We start from the raw sequence: 14,644 nt of genomic DNA, 5'->3' as shown, positions 1-14,644 counted from the left end.
CCCAGCACTGCCAAGGCCACCACTAACTCATGGCACTGAGGGATGGTGCCTTCCAGGCAACTTCCAGGGACGGTGACTCCAGCACTGCCCTGGGCAGACTGTTCACAGCAGGGCTGTTTAAAAAGAACAGGCTCACCTTCCTCAGCATTGGCCAGCGAGTCCCACGTGTTCTTCTCTCGCTGAGGCTCTCCTGCTTTTGCATATTGCATATCCTACAGATTTATTCCTTTAACAAGTTCTTCACAGCCACCAATTGTGACAGCCTGAGGTGTTTCTTTAAGTGTCTGAGGTTATTGCCATTCTGTATAAAAGCCAGATGATGACTCCAAAGCCTCTTTATGCAGATCAGTGAACAACATCCTTCTATACTCACAATATGCCCTGCAGATAACTATATATGTAAGTACAGCTAAAGACTACCTTGTGAAGAGGCTATAATGAAGGTCTCCGGCTTCTGACCTCTTGCTGGCAGACCGAAGCTGCCCCATGCTTTAAGCAGGCACTACCTGGACACACACAGATTCCCTGTCTTCAGACATTTCCTTTATGAACCCTTGGAAGAACACAGGAGAGACTTTTGGCAGCTTCCCAGCCACAGGGGACAGTGTCTGCATGTTGAACACTCATATTTGCCATGCAGCTGCCTTCATCCACCTTTGTTTTTGCATCTTTCCCCTGCAGGCACCAGTCCCTTCCCAGTATCTGCCTAACATGATGCTTTGCAGCATGTGCAGCAGCACCCGTGGGATCTTGCTGGTTTTAGTGCTTGGCACCTCCCAATGAGCACACTGAAGGGACTCTGGAAGAGACAGAGCATGATAACAAAGAGAAACCCAGGTACCTTCCCCGTAACTCTCATGCCAAAAGAAAAGCACCAAATCGCGTGTGCCCGGTTCGTGGAATTGATCATTGCCATTTGGATTCTCCACAGCAGCACTGAGCACAGCGGGAGAACATTGACCAAAGCAGCTTTTGGAGCTGTCTGGGGTGGGTGGGGAACAAATGAAAAGCTAAAGAGAGACACCATTTTTTTCCCCCCACCAAAGCTCCCCAGCGCATCCTGGCAGCGTCCAGCACCTCCCAGTTTGCTGGAACCTGCTGATAAATGGCCAGAACATCCCAGGCTCCAGCACTGACCCTGTAGCTCTTTGCATGGCTGGACACTGACCCTGCCAAGTGCCTGCACTGAAATCAGTGATTTCCTCTGCCTGCATCCCCCCCCCAGCACAAGCACTGCTTGCAGCATCACTGCAGCACTCTCCCTCCTGTGAGATGGGGCTGCAAGCTCATGGTTTCTCTTTCTCCTCCTTTTCACCCTGCTTCTCGACCACTCAGCTATTGGGGTGAGGCAAAGGTTGGGCTGAGTAGCCCACAGGAGGAGATCAGCCCACTGAAGGTGCTGATTTGGGAGCAGAAAGGAGCAAATGGTTTGGCATCACCCTGCAGACACAACCAGGTCACAGGGATTTGGCTTTACATGATGACAAGGATGGTTAATCAGGAGGTAGGTTGCTTTGGGATGCGGTGGAGGCTCCTCTAATGACAACCTGATGCTGTCATTTATACATCATGTGTGTCCCTAAGGAAACGTGGCAATGTACAAAAAGCACCTTGGATGTCATTGCATCCTGCTGCACGCTGTACCTCCATTCCAGACCAGCCCATCCTCATCTGGAACATAACCTGGGAGGTGGGGAGAGATTCCTGTGATGTTTCCAGAAGGGTTTTAGGCAGAGGATTTGATATCATGAGACAGCAAAACCCAAACACTCCTCTTGCAGGCCCCGCAGTGACACCTGGCTCGTTTCTCTGGGTTTTGTGTCCTTAGGTTACAGTCCATGGGCCATTAGTCCTGTCTCCATAGCTGCAAAGATATGAATCACATTATTTGTATAATGAAAGCCTCATCACATTGCTCTGGGAACTGACAGTTTCATATAATGGGCCGACATGGGGATATTGTAATTAAAAGCACAAGTCTGGCAACACTGTTTGTGTTCCTTCAGAGACCAGAACTGCTGCTCCAGCGGTGGATTTCTTGGCAAAGCCTGCTCTCAGCAGCCTTCTTTCTCCCCACCTGCAGGGAGAGCAGCTTCCCACATGGCCACACCAGCCCTGCAGGCTTTCTGAGAAGTGGGACATCCCAAAAGAGGAATAGTGGGAATTGCTATAATGCCCACTTTCCATGGAGAGGAAAAGGGATGTATTGCAGGAGAGGTGACAGGTTTCTCCTGGGAAGTGAAGGAGAATGAGTGATTTTCTCCAGGCGATGATATTGCCCATGAGCAGCCAGTCTGGGGAGGAAAGGAAGGAGGAGATATTGGCTTTGGGGCACTGCTTTGGTCCACTCTGGGACTAGATCTGCTGCTGGGTCCCTCTCGGGCAGAGCAGGACGAGGATCCTCCTGCGGATCTGCTTGGTTTTCCAGCTGTAGACGAGTGGGTTCAGGACAGGAGGCACCAGGAGATAAGCATCAGCCAGGAGGGTGTGAGTGAGGGGGGGAAGGTGCTTCCCAAACCTGTGGATGATGGACAAGCCGATGAGCGGGATGTAGAAGATCAGGACAGCACAGAGGTGGGAGATGCACGTGCTAAAGGCTTTGACTCGTGCTTCCTGGGAGACGATGCTCAGGATGGTCCTGAGGATCATCACGTAAGACAGGACGATGGTCATTGAGTCCAGGCCCTTGGTCAGTATCACCGCAGTCAGCCCATACAAGCTGTTGACCCGGACATCCCCACACGCCAGCCTCAGCATGTCCTGGTGCAGGCAGAAGGAGTGAGACAGGACACGGGACCTGCAGAAAGGCATCTTCTGAATCAGGACAGCAACAGGGAGCACCACACAGATGCCCCGCATGAAGATCACCCCCCCTGCCTTCACTATCAGGGAGCTTGTCAGGACAGAGGCGTAGAGCAGAGGGTAGCAAATAGCCACGAAGCGGTCAAAAGCCATGGCCACCAGGACCCCCGACTCAATGGCAGAGAAGCAGTGGATGAAATACATCTGCACAACGCATGCCTCGAAACAGAGGGAGGTGGACTCAAACCAGAAAATGGCCAGCATGGTGGGCAGGGTGGAGAGAGACAAGCCCAGGTCTGCCATGGACAGCATGGAGAGCAGGTAGTACATGGGTGTATGGAGGCTGTGGTCTGTCTTTATCATCCAGAGCAAGGTGCAGTTCCCCAGGAGCATGAGGAGGTACAGGCAGCAGAGAGGCAGCGCCACCCAATAGCTGCTCACTGGCAGACCGGGAATGCCGGTGAGGATGAAGGTCAGGGGACTGGACCCAGTCCCATTGGAAGATGACATCTCAAGCACGGATGGTCCGAGGGGCTGGAAATAATAGTTTAATGGAATAAAAGCCCTGCTATGAGACACCCCATGTACCCCATCTGCAATGGTGCTGGGAGGACAGACTCCCACGAGTCAAAAAACCCCTGTGCTGCTGCCCTCATTCATAACCATCACATCAACCTAAAGACACAGTGGACCAGTCCCAGAATCACTGTTCGGGCTGTGCATAGCAGAAGATAAAGAGCACTGAGGTATTTAACATGTTTCCCCCAGTTGTATTCCATCCCAAGCCTTTAAATCACAGAATCCCAGACTGGTTTGGGTTGAAGGCTCCTCCAGCTCCAACCCCCTGCCACGGGCAGGGACACCTTCCACTAGAGCAGGTTGCTCCAAGCCCCTGTGTCCAACCTGGCCTTGAACACTGCCAGGGATGGGGCAGCCACAGCTTCTCTGGGAAAAGTCTGTGCCAGCGCCTCAGCACCCTCACAGGGAAGAGCTTCTGCCTCAGAGCTCATCTCAATCTCCCCTCTGGCAGGTTAAAGCCATTCCCCTTGGCCTGTCCCTACAGGCCCTTGTCCAAAGCCTCTCTCCAGGTTTCTACAATGCCTTTGCCCCCCCCCACAAGCAACAGGGGATCTTCAGCTCCTTGGCTTTCTTTATACCCTCAGTTACCTCTTTTGCTGTCCCAGTTCTCCCTTTCCCACCCTGCTCGGTTCAGTTCCAGAGCACTTTTTCCCCTCATTTCAGGGTCAGTCAGCTCTTTGTCCCTACATGACTCTTTCCTCTAAAGTGGTTTCTGAGGACCTGCACCAAGAGCTGCTCAAGAGCACAGCACCAACGTGAGCACAGCACCACTGTCTGCAGGCAGAGCTGGGTTTCAGGTCTGACCCTTTGGCCATGCAAAACCTCCACTTATTTATCTCTGAGAGCAGATGAGGTCTCAGAGTGTGTCCATGTGTGTCCAGGACAAACCTTAATCGTTCTGTGCTCCTCATGTATGTGAAACAGATGAATTCCAGATGAATAGAGACATGCAGGTCTTCTTGGTGGCGAGAGCAGAGGATGTGCTGCTGTGACCAGCTGTTGAGCTGGTGCCTTTAAAATGCACTGAATTCAACTGCATTGGAAGAGAAGCCTGTTTGGAATATTCCTCTGGAAATCTCCCCCGCCTTCCCAGTCTCCTGTGGTTGAGCACCACATCTGGTGCTCGTGCTCCTGGGACAGTTAAGCTGCCCAGGAAAGCTGGTGGTTTCCTGTTGGTTTCCTAATGGCCTCAGACAGACAAAGCACCACTTCAGGTTCTCGGTCTTATTTGAACCTCTGAATTTCTTCCTTTCCATTTAACCCTTCTGGCAGCTGGAAAACGCAAATCCATCAGAGTGGCTTGGTTAATTGACCTGCAGGTTTAGCTGATAAAGCACCCTGAAACATTATACATTTTTCCATACTTACACTAAAAGGGAAGGAATCAATAGAGAGCCACATATAATGGGGCTCCTTCTCAAAGCGGAGGGAGATGTTATCTCTTTGTCGTCTGATCGCATTTGGTTCAGCACAAACATTGACCTTTCTCTGCCTTCATCTCCCCCTCCATCCCCCCTTCCCTCTCCTGTCCAGATGCTTCTGCCTGGCAGGACCAGCAAGGCCAAGGCTGATCCTTCATTCCCAGGGCTGATCTCCAGGTCTCATCCCACCTCTCCTCCCTCCCCAGCCAGGAGCTCCCTGGCCCCAGGCTGTCATCACAGCGGAAGGTGTCCCTGCCCATGGCAGGGCAGGGAACTGGATCAGCTTTAAGGTCCCTTCCAACCCAAACCAGTCTGTGATTCTACGAAATGAATTCACACACCCTTTTTGTGCAGCACTTGAGAGAATGAAGGAAATGTATAATTATTGACCAAGGTCAGTTTTTTGAGTGGTTTTTCGTATCAAGCCCATATATAAGATCAAAAGTAATATTTAGTAAAGCAATTTGCTCCCAGCACTTTTCCAATATGCTGCTTTGTTGTTTCTGCCAAAGACTCTTGTAAATCCTTGTTCTGATGCCCTCAAACAAACTGTCCTTACAGAGGAAAAGCATCCCTGTTCTGCCATCCTCCGGCAGCCCACCCCGTACTTACCTGGTGACAGCAGAGGACAGGGGCTGGGAACCAAGGTCAGCCTGTGGTGCTCAGTGCCGCGGGCAGGCACTGCACAGGGCTGGGGAGCTGCCTTTAACCCAGCCAGAGCAAACCCCATGGGTCTCACCCAGAGCACAGCGAGTTCTGTGCTCCTCAGGGGTGAGACGCCGTGGGACTGGCTACATGCAGGTTTCCCTGTCTTAGGAAACACAGCAGAGGGTGACAAAGGGGGTGAAGCAGTTTGGGTGGGAAAAAAAGAAAGAAATTGGGCAAAAATGTGTATTCAGAAAATTCCTTAGTCTTGTCTTGCTCTGTGAAACCTCTGCAGTCTGGGACCTGGTGCCTTCCACCTTCTGGGTGCCCCCGTGCAGCAGATGATCCTTGAGGTCCTTCCAGCCTGGGGTTCAACCCCCTCATCTGCGGGGTAAGGACCAGACGGGTACAGAGGAGGATCCTGATTTCAGTGACAATTTCTGGTGACAGAACTGCCCTTGAACTGCGCCCAGCTCCAGACTTCCCTTGGCTTGGATTGGTGGCTTTGGAAACAGGGAATGTGCTGCTTTGACTCTGCAGTGCGCTGCCTTAGCCTTTGGCAGGCTCTCAGCCACTGTCTCAACACAAATAACAATGTTTTATGACAGCAAATTGTCGAGCAAACATACTCTATGCAACAAGCTCTAGTGCTGTCATAAAAGGCAACACAAGCTCATCACATTGATGGTTTTATGGATGTAGTCAGAGCCCTTCAGGAGTTAACACTGAGCTGCAACTTGTTCCTTTCCTTGCAGCGCATCCCAGTGCATCCCAGGCAGGATGAGACAGACAGACACTATAAAACACTTTCACCTACTATTCACTTTTTCTCTGTGTCTTCTTTTTCTGGCATTTATTCACTGCCTATAATTTAGGAAATTATTTCAGGGAGGACCAGATTAACGGCAGTTTGTGGAAGCAGAAATTTCCAGCACAAATCTGATTAAGAGCTTCATTTCCTGAGTTAGGAACAAATTAACTTATTATCCACACACCACAAAGCAAACAGTATCTATAACAGCAGCTCAAGATGTGTGTGGGGAGTGTACTGGGTGTGGATGGGAAGGGTTTGGTAGAAGAGGGGCTGCAGGGGGAGGCCAGGGCTGCCCTGTGCCAGACATGGACGGTTCCAGCTACATCAGTAACAGACCCACCACAGAATGGTTAGAGTTGAAAGGGACCTTAGCGATCATCCAGTTCCAACCTCCTGAACCAGAGCTGAGCCAGTTAGAGGTGTTTGTGGAAACATATTTAAGAAAGGGCAGAAAATGTCAGACTGAGAGAGGAGTGAACAAAGAGTGAGGAACAGCATAGGGAACATCAAGGTCAGAGCAATAGGAGGTGCTCCATGGTGGTGGAAGCACTCCCACTGGGGGCTTTGGAGGACCCACACTGGAGCAGGCACATCCCAAAGAGACTGAAGCCCATGGAGAAGCCCATCACAGATAGATCCTGGAGGGATTACAGTCCATGAAGGATCCACACTGGAGTAGGCACATCCCCCAAAGGACCACAGCCTATGGATCAGCCCATGGAGCACTGGAAATGAGCAAGAAGGAAGGAGTAGCAGAGAGGAACTGCTGTGTACTGACCCCCTGACCTGCAACAACCATCCCTTTGCTGAGGGGACTGAGTGGAACCTGTGGTGATGACAAGGAAAGGAGAGGAGTCTGGAGTGAAGAAGTGACTGGGTGCGACTCTGATGTTCCCAAGGAGTCATCAGTTATAACTCCGACACTTATTAACTCCACTTATAACTCAGATAATGCCTGTTTCTGAGTGGGAATGGACAGATCATACAAAACATTGTACAAAGTTAGGGCTGTGTTTTGCCAGAGCAGCTCAGTTTTAATGAATCTATATTGAAATTTACTGTCCAGTTTATCACTTCATAGAATCATAGAATCATAGAATGGTTTGGGTTGGAAAGGACCTTAAGATCACCCAGTTCCAACCCCCTGCCATGGGCAGGGACACCTTCCACTAGAGCAGGTTGCTCCAAGCCCCTGTGTCCAACCTGGCCTTGAACACTGCCAGGGATGGGGCAGCCACAGCTTCTCTGGGCACCCTGTGCCAGCACCTCAGCACCCTCACAGGGAAGAGCTTCTGCCTTATGTCTAACCTGAACTTCCTCTGCTTCAGTTTAAACCCATCACCCCTTGTCCTATCGCTACAGTCCCTGATGAAGAGTCCCTCCCCAGCATCCTTGTAGCCCCCTTCAGACACTGGAAGCTGCTCTGAGGTCTCCACGCAGCTTCTCTTCTCCAGGCTGAACAGCCCCAATGGTGTCAGCCTGTCTCCGTACGGGAAGTGCTCCAGCCCTTGATCAGCCTCATGGCCTCCTCTGGACTTGCTCAAACAACTTCATGTCCTTTTTATGTTGAAGACACCAGAACTGGACACAGTGTTCCAAGTGGGGTCTCCCCAGAGCACAGCAGAGAGGCAGAATCACCTCCGACCTGCTGGTCATGCTTCTTTTGGTGCAGCCCAGGATAGTCAGCATTGCAAAGTTGCCCCAAAATCCCCCATCTCTACTACTCTGGGTATAGTGGTTTCATAAAGAGCTTCATACCAACGCAGTTCACATCCTTCCCAGCACGCCCAATAGCTCAGCTCCCTGCTCAGCTAAAGTGGCAACCTCCCACAAGTGTGAAAAATCACTGTTTATTCCTTCTCCTTGGCCATGGTGTCTGGGCTGGAGGAAGAGCTGCTGAGAACAGTCTGGGGGGAGCAAGCAGAGAGCCAGAATGGGCAATGATCCACCCATAAAACGAGTTGCTGAAAGTGGGTATTTCTTATCTGTGGGGCTCTGATTGCAAAAGCCACCTCAGAGATGCAACAGCCACAGATATACTGGTAAAATAGCCCAGACTTTGTACTTGTGGCACATAAATTCGTTAGACCCTTCTTTTGTAAGTGCCCACATTTATAAACATGCCAGCTGTGCCACAGAGCACGCTTTGTGTTCTGAGACCTGGAGGAAATAATGAGGTAGATAGATTAATTCAGCAGAAATGTTGTGGATTTCATCCTTTCTTCATGCTGCATCCGCAGCAGTGACCTATGAATCAGATCTACGGCAGCCTCACACAGCAATACATCACTCAGGCAACAGAAACCGCGTCCAAGTAGTATGAGGACAATCACAATGGAAAAGCTGGGGAGAAAATCAGTGCTTGAGTTTTTTGTGCTCCTCCCCATAGACTCAGGAGCTCGTCCCCCGAGCCCACAGTGTGCACAGGGCTGGAGGAAGGGGTCAGTGCTCTGCCCTTGTTATGGAGGGGGACAAGGCACATGCAGCAGTTTTGTGCTCCAGGCTGGTTTGTGTCTGTGCCTGAGGAGTGGGCATCATCCCCAGCGAGGGTCGGCACTCTGAACCTCACTCTTTTCCCAGTTGCCTGCCAAAACAAGGTGGTTTTGTCCCTCTTCCTCCCACCCCCTTCAGCTGAATGGTCCAGCAGCACCCATAGCTCTTTGGAGAGGACCTGAGGGCTCCTCAGCTCATTTCCTTAGCACACAAAGGGAGAAGAAATGCAGCCTGCGTGTCTCAAACAAGAATGTTGTTTACCTCCTGCTCACCATCAGCTCAGTGACTCAAAGCTGACTGCTCTGAAACTTTTCCACTGCTTCATAGGCTGACCTCTGGACTTAGCATCCTCCTCAGCTTGCTAAGCAGGCTCCGCTGCTTGCTGTGGGCAGTGAGCAGCTGAAATAGTACCAGCACATATGTACGGTCCTCTCCCAGTTCTCAGGTCATTAAGTTGGAAAGATCCGGGAGAAGAGGTGGGAGTTATTCAAAGTGGATCATGTACATCCTGCAGAATTAATGTGTCTGGGGTTAATCCCTGTGGTCCCTTGTTTGGAGCCATGAATTTGTATGTGGATGGGATGCACGAATTTAGATTTTCTTGAGAGAAAACACGATGAGCACCCGGGCACAGATCAAGGTTCACGGCCAGGTTGGACGGGGCTTGGAGCAACCTGCTCTAGTGGTAGGTGTCCCTGCCTGTGGCAGGCGGTTGGAACTGGAAGAGCTTTAAGGTCCCTTCAACCCGAACCAGTCTGGGATTCTATGATCTGCTTGGTTTGGACACCATATACAATGGGGTTTATGGGAGAGGGGGAATCGGAGGTAGAAACTGGCCGTCAAGATGTGCTTGTGAGAGGCAATGCGACAAGCAAACCTGTGGATTACTGATGAGAGAAATGCAGAAGGATGATGGAGATGTGGGAGATGCAGGTCCCAAATACCTTCTGTCTCTCCTCCTTAGATGCCAAGCTCTACACTGTCCTCAAGATCCTAAGTTACGAGAGACCTACAGACAACAGATCCAACTTCAGGATGAAAAGAACCATGATGATCACCTGTGGTTCATACATGACCTCCACCCTCACAGACCGCAAGGACAGGGGATACCTAAATTAGGTCCAAAGGATCAGCACTCATTTACAAAGCATTTCCTGAAGTTCATGGATGCTTCAGGAGCCTCAGATAAAAGAGGGTATTAAAACACAGCCCTAAGAATCCAGCTGCTACCTTGTGCCCCAGAAGGAGCGCAGCGACACTGGATCCAAATCCAAAGTGAGTTTTATGCCAACAGGATTAAGCCTGAAGGACATACTCACTGCTGTGTACCAGCAAACAGCCACTCATGCCCAGAGGGGTATTTGCCCACCCAGAACGAAAATCTTCCCTGCTTATAGACCCAAGATCTATTTGGCACTGCCGAGACACATAACCCCTGCGGGGAAAGAGGAGAGGGTTTGTTTGCAAACCGTTGCTATTCCTGATTATTCCCAAGCAGCAGTTTCTCCTCTGTGATGATTACAGTCTGTGAGGCCTCAGCAGTGAGTGATTAGGGTAATCAGGTTCCTTAGGATGTATAAATACTTCCATGCAAGTCCTTTTGACAGCTTGAGGGGTTGTTTGGTTGTGTGAGAGAGAAGCAGTATTTGAAGGTGATGGTACAACAGGGTCACATCATCCAGGTGAGAGGGGTAGATGATTTTATTAATTCAATCTGGTGTTACGCCAGGGTTTTGAAGCAAGGTGCCAAGCTCCGAGCCAAGTTCAAGCTTCAGCCAAATTGAGCTGGTATATAAAGCAATCCATCCAGAAAGCCACTATGCAAGTATCTCAATACATCTAAGTGGGCTTCAGCTCTTCTTGAGTTATGAGCTATTTTATTACTTCTAAATATCCCACATTAAGTGACTATTGTGGTAGAGCACTGCCAGTCATAACCTCAGTCTGCTTCCAGCACAGGTTAATTACAGCAGTGCTACTTATTGGGCTGCAACCTGTTCCTAGGTTGAATGGATTCAAACAAGCTGTTATCACATAGGTGTGGCATGTGCTAATCCAGTCACCTCTGAAGACCTGCAATTACCTGATCATAGCTCTGGCCCTGTCCTTCTTGCTTGTACAAACCTGAAGAAGATGGCAGACACCACAAGGAAGGTAATAATCTGCTCTTCTCCCTTATGGAAAGGACAAAATCATGAGCTCCAGTGAGATACAGGCTTGACACTAGGAAAATGCTCTGAAATAGATGATTTGGGAAAGGATGGATGGTTTGCAATGGGTTGTGCATGTTTCTTATCAGAGATGACTTTTGAATGAAGCTGTGGCTGCCCCATCCCCAGCAGTGTTCAAGGCCAGGTTGGACACAGGGGCTTGGAGCAACCTGCTCTAGTGGAAGGTGTCCCTGCCCGTGGCAGGGGATTGGAATCGGAGGAGCTTTAAGCTCCCTTTAACCCAAACCATTCTATGATTATGCTGGGGAAGGGATATGGACTGGATGATTACTCTGGAATCATGGAATTAGAGAATCTAGCTCTATTAAACCCAAAATCCAGGGGAGCTTTGTTTCATGGCAGGCTGTACGCTGAGCAGGAGTGCAGGGTGGCTCTTGGCACCATTGGATCAGCATGTGGTTGCAAAAGGAGCTGTCTGTATGGTTTTTAGGGGCTCAAGATATGTACTTTACTATCTGGTAAATTTACCAGATATGTACCATATCTGGTAAATTTAGTGGTTATTGCTTAGCAGCAGCGGCAGAGCTGGCAAAAATGAGTGAGAAAAGAGTTAAAATCTCAACTTTGAGCACCAGCACCTCTTCACTCCTTACAGAGTCAGGGGAAGCTTTGCCAGTATGGAAGGAATCAAAGATTTCAGCTCCATTTGCACTGTGTTCAATACTGAGCATCTCGTCCTCTGAGGGGATTTTAACCTGTTTCACTGTTTATAAATAAATTACAACAAGTTTGCAGCGAATCTAATGAGAAGCTGAGGTCAAGGTGCCTCATCTCAAAAATCTTCCGGGTTTGACCATTGCAATGAGCAAAACTTGTGACTTTACAAATTACTGCTACTTGATTGCACAAATAAAACTCAATCAGCTTTTCATGCCAATGAAGCAGAAAGAAAATGCTCAGGAGTGTGTCAACAGGCCCACTGGAGCAGCAGCAAGTCTGAAAGTGCTGCTTCCATCCCGGCTGTTGCATGTACCAGCCAAAATAACAGCAATATCTTACTGGCATTTGCAGTAAGATATGCTTGCATATTTTGTATGTATCATATACGATACTTGCCTATGCAGTGTCCTGCATGGCATTTGTATGCAGACTGCAACTCTGCTGTTCTGGGCTGGTGGTAGGAGAGGTCCATGCAAGGCTGATTGGGGTTGAGGAGGTGAAAGAGAAGACCTCGAGGTGTGATGCTCATACAGCATGTGGCACTAGACGCATGTCACCCTGGGTGTATTTTTGGCGTCTGGGGGCACCTTTGCTGGCACAGGGCATGTCAAGAGGAGGATGCAGGGAATATAGAGGAGGTGTAACATGGATGGAACAAGTGCAGTGGGGACAGCTTCTTTACGTGACCCAAATGGGCTGGTCAGAGACTGAACCAGCAAGGTTGATTCCTTGGTATTTCTTGTGTTTAAGTGCACCCAAGAAACCAGACCCTGCTAAAGGAACGGGACTGGCACAGCATGTGATGCACATACATAAAAGAACCCAGTAAGAACTGAGTCTGATGGTGGTTGAGCAGCATTATTTAATAACCTGGTAGCTTTAGTATACCTGATGAAGTACAGGTACCACTGCCCAGAGCAGCACATGAGATTGGACATCAGCCACCTGTGACAGAGAGGAAGGAAGGAGGATCTGCTTTCTTTCCAAGCACAAGATTACAGGATCTCAGATGTGTTTGCCCTTTCCACATAAATAATCCTGCCACGAGACACATTTGCTGCTGGACTGGCTTCTGCCTCCCTGAATTCACAGCTGAGGTATCTGGCCAGACACAGAGTCCTCTTTGCAATGAGCTATTACAAATAACAAGTCTTGGCAGTGTTTTCACTATTGGCTTTGCAGTGTTTGCCCTTACCTTGCAAATAACCCTGACTGAAATGACTCTTGGTTTGTGTCATCTGGAGGACTTGAAGCACTTTGGAAGAGATTAAACTATTCAGGGGTCAGGGAAGTCAAATGTCTGGAAAGCCAAGGAAATGAAGTCTGGCTCTCTGGTGCGCTGGGAAAAGCAGGCTACAAGTGCCTGAGAAACGTGCAGCTAATTCCTGCACTTCCAGCAGCTGGTTTAACCCTTCAGTGCCCCCATTTCCCCTGTAAAACAGGGACAATCATAGACTCACAGGCTGCTTTGGGTTGGAAAGGACCTTAACATCATCCAATTCCAACCCTGCCATGGGCAGGGACACCTCACCCTAGAAGGTCTGGTTTGCATCTGAGAGGTGTGTTGGTGACCAGAGTCCTGCTGAGCTGCATCCTCAAAGTATTCTGGATCTTCCCCCTTCTCCCACCTTAGGTTTTGTACTGATGGCAACTACATGTACTCAGCTTCTAGCTCGTAACTCCCAGGCTATGGAAGGGAGGGCTGGAGATAACAGCCAGAGGCCAGCATCAGAGGAGAGGTAAGATAACCCCAAATGTTCAGGTTAAGACCATGTGAGTCTGGGTCTTGGCAATGATGGGACTGAGTGTACCTGGTTAAGAGACAGGAGGATCATGCAGAATATCTCAAATTGGAAGGGACCCATAATGATCATCGGGTCTGTGAGCCTGAGCAGACAGGCAGGGGTGTTCTGTCTGTGACTGGAGTCCACAGCAGGGCTTGTTACAGCTCATTCCTCTCCCTGTTGGCATTGTCTATGTCAGCTGTCCCTGTGTCTTCCCTTCCAGCTCTGCAACACTGCCTCATGTCCTACCCAAATCACTCCAGTCCCTCATCCTTCATCCTGACAGGCATTCCTGGGCTGGAGGATGCTCAGTTCTGGATTGCCTTCCCATTCTGCACCATGTATTTTATGGCAGTGCTGGGGAACATCACACTCCTCCTGGTGATTAGGATGGACCCAAACCTGCACTGGCCCATGTTTTACTTCCTCTCCATGCTGGCTGCTATTGACCTCATGCTCACCATTTCCATCGTGCCCAAGTTCCTGAGCATCTTCTGGTTCCACTCCCATGAGATCACCTTTGAGGGCTGCGTGGCCCAGATGTTCTTCATCCACAGCTTCTCCATGGCAGAATCAGGGGTCCTGCTCACCATGGCCTTGGACAGATACTTGGCCATCTGCAAGCCCCTGCACTACTCTGCCATCCTGACTGGCTCCACCATTGCCAAGCTGGGTCTGGCTGCTGCAGTATGTGACATTGTGATCATCATCCCTCTGACATGCATGGTGACCACCCTGTCCTACTGCGGCCCCCGCGTCATTCCCCACTCCTACTGTGAGTGCATGTCAGTGGTGAAGCTGGCCTGTGGGGACATCCAGCCCAACAGCATCTATGGGATCACGGCTGCCACCGTCATTGTGGGCTTGGACTCCATCCTCATCGCTGTCTCCTACGTGCTGATCCTGAGGGAGGTCACAGGCCTCTCCTCCAGGGAGGCTCGTCTCAAGTCCTTTGGCACCTGTGGCACCCACATTGGAGTCATCCTGCTCTTCTACCTGCCCAGGCTCTTCTCCTCCTACACTCAGCACTGGGGCCAGAGCATTCCCGTGCACCCCTGTGTCCTGGCGGCTGACCTTTACCTGCTGGTGCCTCCCATGCTCAACCGTCTCATCTATGGGATGAGGACCAGGCCCATCCGGGAGCAGGTGCTGAGCCTGATCTGGCAGAAAGGGATCCAGCCTCCAGCCCAGGTCCTGACCTCAGCCCATCGCTAA

At 50.2% G+C, this 14,644-nt stretch overlaps 2 protein-coding genes across 2 annotated transcripts; one reads left to right on the top strand and one right to left on the bottom strand.

Annotated features, from left to right (window-relative positions):
• Positions 1–2,355: 2,355 nt before the first annotated feature.
• On the bottom strand, positions 2,356–3,312 carry LOC115604480 (olfactory receptor 51H1-like). The gene has a single exon (XM_030477605.1). The coding sequence runs from the start codon at positions 3,310–3,312 to the stop codon at positions 2,356–2,358; it is 957 nt and encodes a 318-aa protein (XP_030333465.1).
• A 10,357-nt stretch (positions 3,313–13,669) lies between these two features.
• Positions 13,670–14,644, top strand: LOC115604479 (olfactory receptor 52K2-like). The gene has a single exon (XM_030477604.1). The coding sequence runs from the start codon at positions 13,670–13,672 to the stop codon at positions 14,642–14,644; it is 975 nt and encodes a 324-aa protein (XP_030333464.1).

Source organism: Strigops habroptila, chromosome 2 (assembly GCF_004027225.2).
Source record: "Strigops habroptila isolate Jane chromosome 2, bStrHab1.2.pri, whole genome shotgun sequence".
NCBI classification, from domain to species: Eukaryota; Metazoa; Chordata; class Aves; order Psittaciformes; family Psittacidae; genus Strigops; species Strigops habroptila.
Note: the sequence above shows the minus strand (reverse complement) of the source record. Positions and strands in the feature narration are given on the sequence as shown.

Coding starts and splice junctions, on each gene's coding strand:
- LOC115604479 (XM_030477604.1), top strand. CDS start 13,670: ATGTCCTACCCAAATCACTCCAGTCCCTCATCCTTCATCCTGACAGGC.
- LOC115604480 (XM_030477605.1), bottom strand. CDS start 3,312: ATGTCATCTTCCAATGGGACTGGGTCCAGTCCCCTGACCTTCATCCTC.